Source organism: Phaseolus vulgaris, chromosome 1 (assembly GCF_051622355.1).
Source record: "Phaseolus vulgaris cultivar YP4 chromosome 1, ASM5162235v1, whole genome shotgun sequence".
Lineage (NCBI taxonomy): Eukaryota > Viridiplantae > Streptophyta > Magnoliopsida > Fabales > Fabaceae > Phaseolus > Phaseolus vulgaris.
In genome coordinates this window covers 42,264,619-42,274,879 of record NC_143498.1, presented here as the reverse complement: position 1 = coordinate 42,274,879, position 10,261 = coordinate 42,264,619, and the positions used below count along the sequence as shown (strand labels likewise).

The 10,261-nt window shown below is 27.3% G+C and overlaps 1 protein-coding gene across 1 annotated transcript; it reads left to right on the top strand.

The window, feature by feature from the left end:
- Positions 1–7,394: 7,394 nt before the first annotated feature.
- Positions 7,395–7,860, top strand: LOC137816015 (18 kDa seed maturation protein). Its single transcript, XM_068619117.1, has 2 exons — positions 7,395–7,502; positions 7,603–7,860. Exons 1-2 carry the CDS (start codon positions 7,395–7,397, stop codon positions 7,858–7,860), a joined length of 366 nt encoding a protein of 121 aa, XP_068475218.1.
- Positions 7,861–10,261: the final 2,401 nt, after the last annotated feature.

Below are 10,261 nucleotides of genomic sequence, written 5' to 3'. Positions count from 1 at the left end.
TTCAACCACCAGTTCCTTCAAATCAACGCTCAAAATCACGTTAAACTCAGTTAACAAAAAAAAAAGTATCAAAATTTTAATCATAATCATACTTTGTAAACCTTTTTAGCATAAGACTCTGAACAAAGGAGTTAGATGAGATTACCGAAAACACCTCAATCGTCTAAATTATCCTACCAAAGAAAAATATAAAATTTTAATCATAAATAAAAAAATGCATTTAAAATATTCTACCGAATGTTGGTAGCATCGGTAACATGTATCTTTTGTCATTAATGAAATCCTTATTGCTTCCAACTAATTTTTCTCATATGAACACGTTGGATGGATGGTGACCTTTATTCACACTTTTAAAATATTTTATGATATTGGTTAATATGATTTGAAAATAATAGGCATGTTTCAATGTTTTACACGACTTTAAGGTATTCAAGTGATTGATCATTATGCAATAAATATCTTACGTTATTTAGTACTTACATTCAATATAATAGTCCTCTCTTTAACCAACTTATTTATTTACATGGTTATCCTCTCTACCACATATTCTACATTCCGTACCCAAATATCTGCGACTCTCACGTTACTACCCTTATGTTATGGTCACCAACCGATTCAACAATCTCCAAAAGATTAAGAACCGTTGCATTCATTTTATTTATTTATTCTGCATACAATATATTTTAAATAAACCCCAAATAATGCAAACATCATGATATTTTTAATACTAAAAATATTTACATAAGTGTCGTTTGCAATGAAATTTCCTATCAATGAAAATTAACTCTTAATGTTAAAAAAAATTATATTTTGGATTTTTTTTATTTAAGCTCAACAAAACAACATCAAATTTTTATAAACGCATAATCATAAAATAACTCATCACTTTTATAACAACATAATTTCATAAATTACCATTTATATTTAAAAAAACAATTTATCTTCTAATAAAATCAAGTCGTACAAAAGAAGCGAACCTTTTCTTCACTTCCCAATTTAAAACTTTAATAAGATTACTTTTGCTCAATGCAAAAAACACAAATTAAGTGTCTGAGATAAATTTTAAAAAAATACCAACAAAAAAGTAAAAATATATAAGATCTTATAATTAATTTTGAGGAGGAAAAAATAGCTTAATTAAAACAATATGATTTTTGGTTGAAGTGCTTTAGCTCAATAATTTAGTTTATTTAAGAGTTTTGATAGAAAAAATGACAAAGAAACTAAATTATATAATATAAATAAGTAAGTTAGATTAAAAAAGGTTTAATATATTAAAGTGATGTTGATATAATTAAAGAAAATAAATTTTCAATATTTTTTGAAACAGAGTTTTTGAACAAGACATTTTTATGATTAACTTTTGTTTTAAAAGGGTCCCAGTATGCTTAAAATAGAGTGTTTTGACAATCCAATGGGTGGTCCCAAATACTGACCTACAACAGTACCCCATCTTTTTCTCTTGGTATGGGGTGAGTTTAGAAATATTAGGTGCAGGAAGAAAAAGTTTGGCACCTATTGGTATTGTTCCACCAAACATTTACACTGTTTTTGGATTGGTGGGATACAATGCCACAGAAAGGAAGAAAAAAAAAAGAACTGAAATTGTTATTAATTACATATGTAGTAAATGATCCAAATATCTTAATTAATATTTAATAAGAATGAATATAAATTAAAGTTTGGGGAAAAAAAATATTTAATAAGAGGTAATTGTTTAATAAAATTGGAAATAATTACTAAAAATTATTTAAAACTGAATTTTATATCAATTAAATAGTTAATTATTGTAGAAAATATTAAGAAGATGAAAGCTAATAATTTTTTTTAATATATTAATTTATGTTTTACCTGATAATACGGATAACAGATCAAACTCTTATTTTCATTATTATTATTCTATTATATTGGATGCTGAAAAAAAAAATCTATTATATTGGATACATTTTCAATTAAAAATAATATTAAAACTAAAATAATAGTTAAGAAGATATAGTTAATAAAAATACGATTTCAATATATTAAAAATTTGACTTGTTGAAATTTGTAAAAAGAATTGCAATTTCACCTTAATTACCTTTTCTAAATAGTCATAAACAATTTTTAAATATGGAAATAGAGCCCAATAATATAAGTTAATGTACTATTATACTTGGGAAACATGCAAGAAAAATAATTCAAAGTGTTGAAACGTACTAGCATAAATAAAAGCTCCAACACGCGCAAAAAAAAGTGATAAAAAAATCAATAAATTTAACACTATTTAATCATCAAGCATAATTAAATACAGCTTAATGGATCTATCTTGCCATAAATAAGTTTGAATGAATAAATAATTTTTAAATTATTGAAATCTGTAATATTTTTTAATTATCTTAAAATATTTTAAATTATAAGAATAATTGGTAATTATTGTAAAACATTTTAGAAATTGAGATAAGAGGTTGAAAGAAAATGTTGATAAAATTGGTTCTTGATTAGGAAATAAGTTCTATGAAATTATAGTTCAAATACTGAAAATAGAAACAAAGTTTTTGAACAAGACATTTTTATGATTAACTTCTGTTTTAAAAGGGTCCCAGTAGGCTTAATCCAGAGTGTTTTGACAATCCAACGTTAATGGGTGGTCCCAAATACTGACCTACAACAGTACCCCATCTTTTTCTATTGGTATGGAGTTTAGAAATATGAGGTGCAGAAAGAAAAAGTTTGGCACCTATTGCTATTGTGGCAACTTCTTCCTGCACCCCATCATTTATTTTTTGAAAAGACGGTTTTGCTCCCTTTAAAAAATTACTTCTGGATTGTTCTTTCCAAAATATTTCCAGAACATCTTTTTCAGAATATGTTTTATTAATTCAGGATTGTTCTAAAAAAGATGTTCCAGAATTATTTTTTATTTTTCGGATTTTCTATTCCAGAAATATCCTTTGCCTACAGAACCACTATTTAAGAAATACCCAAAACTATAAAGGATAATTTTAATATTTTTGAAGAATGTAAGGGCGCAGAAGAAAAATTTAGAGGTGCATGAAGAAACACCTGCTATTGTTCTACCATACATTTACACTATTTTTGGATTGGTGGGATACAATGCCACAGAAAGGAAGAAAAAAAAAACTGAAATTGTTTAAATTAAGAAAATATTATTATTTTGAATAAAATCAAATAAAAACTTTTTAATAATTGATTAGTATAATAAAAAATTATATATGTAGTAAATGATCAAAATATCTTAATTAATATTTAATAAGAATGAATATAAATGAAAATTTGGGGAATTTTTTTTATAAGAGGTAATTGTTTAATAAAATTGGAAATAATTACTAAAAATTATTTAAAACTGAATTTTATATCAATTAAATAGTTAATTATGGTCTATATTTATAAAATTGGCCACGTTCACGTTAATTTTTTTTTCTTCCAAATAGAAATTCTTAACAAAACTAAATAAAAAAAATATTTTTTTAATATATTATATCTAAAACACAAACTACCTAATTAAACTCTAATATAATTTAAATTTGATACACATAAAAATATTATTATTTTTTATTTTAGTGATTATGACTAATCAATAATTAATTTTAGAAATTCTTAATATTAACTAAGAGCTATAAATGAAAATAACTCTAAACACTCTTTATATGTTTTGGCCTAAGGTGAAGATTTTTTTTTATATAAAATAGTCAGCTTTTTTAGTATTATAATGCCATTTATATAAGCCGGTTGTAATACTTCTAATATAGAGTGAATAAAACGAGATATATTTTCATAAAAAGCAAGTCATGTTATTTTAACCAAAAAAAAATTGTGTTGATTATAGGAACGCAACAATGGTAACATCCACACCCAAAAACTTTGAAAAAATGATAGTTAGGTTTAATAGAAAACACTTTTTCATAGGGACTAAGGTTATCTAAAACAGAGGTAGGTAACATGTTTCTGGTATAAACAACACAAGTAAAGGCCTCAACCCAAAATGTGAGAGACAAAGAAGAAGCATCAAGAAGAGCAAGCCCAGTTTCAACGATGTGAAAGTGTTTTCTTTCAATGGAACCATTTTGTTGGTGTGTGAACAAATGGTGTCGCAGTGCGTTGTAAGTATGAAAAAACATAAAGACCATCAAGAATTTTTCCTTGGAGAATTATCTCTTTTGAAACCTGATTTTTGACAAAGCAATGATCAACAAAGAACTTAAAAAAGACTCCATTATCTCGTGCAAACTTCGACACACTTAAAATATTTTTATTAACAGAAGGCACATGTAAAAGATTATGTAGTTTAAAAGATTGAGAGGAATGAGGAGGAGAAAGAGAAGCAGAGCCAAAATCACGAATGAACATACCTGAACCATTACCAAGGTGGACAAAATCATTACGAGTGTAGGCGGTTTTGTTGGGAAAAACTAAGGGATCATTAGTTAAATGATGAGTTGCACCAGTGTCAGAATACCACAAGGGATCTTGAGTAGTTGACGATGTACCCAAGATGGAAGGCTTAGATTGTTCAAGATTAGTTGAAGATGGAAAGAAAGTGGTATTAGCAGATATATGAGTGGGCAACTTATTATCAGACCGAGTCTAGCAAGTGAGGGAAATGTGACCATACTTAAAACAAAGTTTACATTGGACGCGGGTAGACGACGTAGAGGAAGATTGGTCTGTCCAAGAAGTGTGTGGGTTGCGAAAAGATTGTTGACGTTTGTTATTAGATGACCTGAAAGAGCCACGACCACCGTGAAAAGAATTGCCACGAAAGGTAGTGGTGGAAGAAGGTGAAGAGGACCAATTGGTAGAAGCAACATTATCTTGAATGAATGAATGCTCAAGAGACCGGTGTTTCTCAAATATTTTTCCTTTTGCTAAAAGCAAAGCTTCAATATTCTCAATGGTATAAAGATCAGGATGAGACGTGATAGAGGTGATGAAAGCATCATATTCTTCAGAAAGACCATCCAAAACAACTTCGATGTGATCTTCAGAGGAGAAGGTAAAAGCAGTGGCAGTAAGAGAATCCACCACTTTCTTGATGTCGAGAAGATAGGCAGAGATTGAACGATCACACTTAGGAGTTTTGAATTGGAGCTTGAGTTTGTGGATTTTGGCGTGAGTATGGGAACCATAATAGACCTTCAATTTGTCCCAGATAAGATGAGCAGAGAGTAACCCAACCATTTGTGTTAGCATAGAAGTGGACATGGAGATAAGAAGTCAAACAACAAGTAGATGATCTTATTGCTTGTGAGGAAGAAAAACATAACTGACGGTGGCAGACTCAAGCAAAAATCGTGGAGGGGTGAGAGAGGATTCCAAGAAAGAAAGAAGATTGAGACTCTCAACTTGGGCAAGAACCTTTTGACTCCATACAAGAAATTTACCATCTTTGAGTTTGAGAGAAAGAGCAATGGGAAAAGTGTGAAGATGAACAGAGGTAGCGGAGGGATAAGAAACTGTTGAAGCTTTGAAACTGAGGGTGAACAGGAAGAAGACATGGCTGTGGGAAGATTTTTTTTTTTTGTGTGGCTCTTGATACCATGAAAGAGTAACAGAGCAGCCATAAAGAAAGAGAAAGGCAACACACAAAAGAAGAGAGAAATATTATTTTTGATATATTGACACATATAAAGAAAATGTATTTATAAAGGAGAAAGTACAGAAAGTACGTCCTACATCAAGAGCGTAGTATACTTTTCATTAACATTAAGCGATAATAAAAAAAAATATTTGTGAGGTTGGTGTTTCAAAATTCTTTCATCCATTTTGCTTATGTCCTTTGCATGCTACTAATTTTTTGACTCATTAAAATTATGTTATGTTGATCTACCTTTCCCATAATTAAAATATTTTCTTTTTAAAACTTTTTATTATTTCTATCTCATTTCAAAAAAATAATAAATGATTAGTTACGTTTATATCGGCCAAAAGAAAGATGTGAATTGCGTTAACAAATGTTATAAAAGATGGACAAAAAATAAAGATTGTATGGGCCAAATCTAACGCATGACAAACGCTTAGAGAAAGTGAAAGAAAAAACAAGAAATTACTTCAACTAGATTGAGATAGAAAGTTTATAAACTATATGTGAACTTAACTATCGATATAGGTTTAAAAAGTATTAAACTTTTTATGCGTCAGTGACACATAAGTATGATTGATTTTTTATTTTATGTATAAATATATGTGTTTTTTAATTTGCTTTAATTTATTGAATTTATAATATTATTATAAATATTAATTTTAGTTTTAAATAATTTATTTTGCAGACAAAATATAATTTTTGATATAAATTAATTAAATATAATTAAAAGATTTTAATTATTTAGTTGATTAAAATATTTAATATTAAAATTATTTAAAGAAAATATTTAAAAATGTTAAAATATAAATGAAAAAATAAAAATTGAGTAAAGAAAAAAAATATGTACTTAAATTTTGTAAATTGTTATATAAAAAATTATACACGTTTTAGAAGTGTAAATTTGACATTAACTATTTAATGTAAAATATAAGGAATATATTTATAAATAAAGAAGTAATTATTGTAATAAAATTTAAAAGTAAAGTTAAGAAAAGAAAAAGACAGGTACAACCTTATTTTGATAAGTAAATATAAATCTCATAATATCTATAAAGAACAATTTATTTTGATCCCAAAACTTTTATCTTATATTAATTGTGATAAGAAAGATGTGACTTCTTAGAAAAGAAGCACAAACTCATTTTAAATATTTATTCACAAAATATATAACACTTATGTGAGTCATTATTTTTGTCTAAATACATTCTAGAAAATATATTTCAAAATGATACTCGTTCTAAAATCTTATTTTAGAATTTTTTTTAAAATATGTTTTTCAAAATTTTGCGAAAACATTTTTCGAAATGTATTTATAAATTTCAAAAAACTAATTCAAAAATCATTTAATAAAGAACTTTGTCGGTAGAAGGATGGTGATAATAAACTAATATTTTATTTTGTAATTTAAAATTATTATAAATAGTGTTAAATGTATATTTTTTACGTTTATGTGTCAACAAAACTTTTCTTCTGAAAGAAACACCTAATCTAAGGGACCACTGAACAATTATTCCAACAAAAATATAAAAAATATGCTTTTTAGCTCTACTACAGGAGCGGTTGTCTGCTACGTGTACTAATAATGGAACCCACCTGTGATGAAGGTGGTAGCTAACCGACACGCGGCAGTTACGTGTAAGAAGAGGAATGAAAAAAATTGCCACGCGTACGACATGTGCACGTGTGGAAAAGTTAGCGTAGCACCTAAATGTATTTATTTGGTGTGTGGTGTTAGAGTCTGATACACTGAGCTTAAGAAAAGTAATCTAAGAAAGAAAGAAAAAGAAAGAAAAGAACAGAATCGATCGTGAAAATGCAAGGAGGAAAGAAAGCAGCAGAATGCGCGAAGGAAACGGCTTCAAACATGGGTGCTTCTGCCAAAGCTGGCATGGAGAAGACCAAGGCCAATGTCGAAGAGAAGGTACCCTTTATTTTCAATCATTCTATAGAACCATTATATTAATACGACTATCATATTACATAAATTATGGAACCAATAAATGTGCACGTGCTATAATCAGGCAGAAAGGTTGACAACACGTGATCCGTTGGAAAAGGAAATGGCTACCCAAAAGAAGGATGTAAAGGTCAACCAGGCTGAGCTCGACAAGCTGGCGGCGCGTGCGCATAACGCCGCGTCCAAGGAGGCGGCCACCTACCCCACCACCGGGGAGCATGGTAATCACACAGAGCTCCACCAGACGTCGGCGATGCCAGGTCACGGAACTGGGCAGCCCACGGGCCACGTGACCAATCGAGGCCTGGGTGGGAACATCTAGGCCCGGGTGAGAACAACTACGGCCCATAATACCCGTGCAGGTGGAAACTCATATGATTATGGCTTTAGGGGTAATTACAGGTAAATAATGATGATTATATCATCAAAGGTTATTAGCAACGGTTTAATAAAAATGGCGTAGTTGATTTCTGTGCCATGTTCTCTTTTTCTCTCCATTTTTGTAATGGAGAGTGGAAGGGTGTTGTTACTGGTTTAAAAAGGTTTTTCACTGGACTGTATTGTTATGTATCACTTTGTTTCAATAAATAAATAAGATCTATCTTGTTTGGGTAATAGATCACACACATTCTATTATATATTATCAAATTATTTTTTACGAAATTTACCTTGATTATTATAGTGAGATTTTGAATATCTTATTTTTTTTTTATCAGCAATAAGATTTTCAATATTTTTGTCTTTTTATTTTGATATGAAAATTTGTTAATGTTTTGTTTATGTCTTATTTGTTTAAAATGCATACATTACGATAATTATATATTAACAAATGCAAGAATGTTGCAGTTATGTAATACTCTTGTTTATCTGTGACTTTAATGAAGAAAATTAAAGGCATGTATAAATTGTCAATGTTGTTTATCATAATTATATATCTTAAATCATGAAAGAGTTGTCATTTACTATGATTTTAAAGCTAAATATCATATTTCTACCTAAATGTCCTTTAATCTGAAACGATGAATTATGTAGGCAATATTTAAACATCATATTAAATATTTTGTATCATTTAAATATTTTACCTTATTTCACACAAAAAAAAAATCAAGAAATGGTGATTTGCTTCGATTAAGTGAAGAATACGAATTATGTCGGACAAACTTACGAAAAAATAATCATAAAACAAAGGCTGTGTAGATCATTCTGATGCATGGCAGAGGCTTAAAAAAACGAAAATAAAAATAAAAAAATTGTGTCAGACGCTTAAAAAAACTTTAAAAAATGAAAATAAAAAGAAATTGTGTTAGCTAAACCGACAAATTGCAATGAAATATTTATAAACTATGTGATAAACCGATAATATATGTTCAGAAAAAATATTAATAATATTCTTTATCCATCGGTCGATGAAGTATGGCTGATTTTTAATTTTAGTTATTATATATATATTAATGTGTGTTTTTTAATTTATTTTAAATTTATAATATTATAAATAATAGATATTAATTATAGTTTTGAGTTTTACTTTAAAGTTGTTTTTTAAAGTTGAAAGTTAAATTTTGATGTAAGTTAACTAAATATAGTTAAAATAATTTAATTATTTAGTTGATTAAAGTCTTTAATATTAAAATTATTTAAAGAAACTATTTTAAAAGATTAAGAAAAAATGAAAAAATAAAAATTAATAATTAATAAAAAAATATGTATTTAATTTTTGATAATGTTATATAAAATATAAAATAGTATACCGATCTTAAAAATGGTATGAACTATTTAATGTAAAATTTAATTAAGATATTAAAATTAAAGAAGTAATTATTGTGATAAAATCTGAAAGTAAAGTTAAAAAGAAAAGGTAGGATTTGACAATCTTAAGAAAATATGAATTTTATAATATCTTTAATCTAATATAATAAAGTAACAATATATTTTAAATCTATTTTTTTTCTAATGTTTATTGTGGTTCAAAATAGGGGATTTTTATTCTGATATCCATTTTAAAGATTTATCCTCAAATATATAATATAAACATTAAAAAGTGTAAGTGAGTAATTTTTCTATATTCTTACAGTATCCATAGTGTTATAAACTTCACTACATATTCTAATATACAAAGACTTGTAACTTATTCATAATATCAGTATATTTTTACGAGCATGCACATGTACATTATTCTACAAATGCGTTAATACACTTTTTCAGTGCATTCAAATGATATATTGATAGATTTAGTTTCTTTTTTAATATATGTCTTTCATCATAGAAGCAATGATGAAACAATCTTGATTGCTGTTATCTTTAACAAATCTAATTCTTAAATATATCATTATTTTATTTTGAGTATTTAGTATAATTTTTACATTTACTTTTAAGTGTGAATTACATCAATCAACACCTATAAACTATAAACTTGATACCTATAAACTTGATATAGAATGTAAAGAAAAAGACGAGAGATAAATATATATTGTTTCGTATGATAATTTGAAGTCACTAAAAACATATTCATATGAGAATATCACAAAACTAGAATCATTTAAAGTAAATGTACAAATCTTACCTGTCAATCAGCTAGATGAACGAGAACCAAATTATCTTTCCGAACAAGAATTGAATGTTGTTATAAATTGTATGATTTTATGTTATTTTGACATTCGTAGGGTCTTAAATGTAAATATTAATAATTTTAGTTTCCAAAAAAATTTCTCTGACATTTTTATTTA

What these genes read in the sequence shown, in the direction of transcription:
- LOC137816015 (XM_068619117.1), top strand. Translation starts at nt 7,395, where the DNA reads ATGCAAGGAGGAAAGAAAGCAGCAGAATGCGCGAAGGAAACGGCTTCA. An exon ending in AGGCCAATGTCGAAGAGAAG is followed by an intron (nt 7,503 to 7,602) that starts GTACCCTTTATT and finishes TGCTATAATCAG; the next exon opens with GCAGAAAGGTTGACAACACG.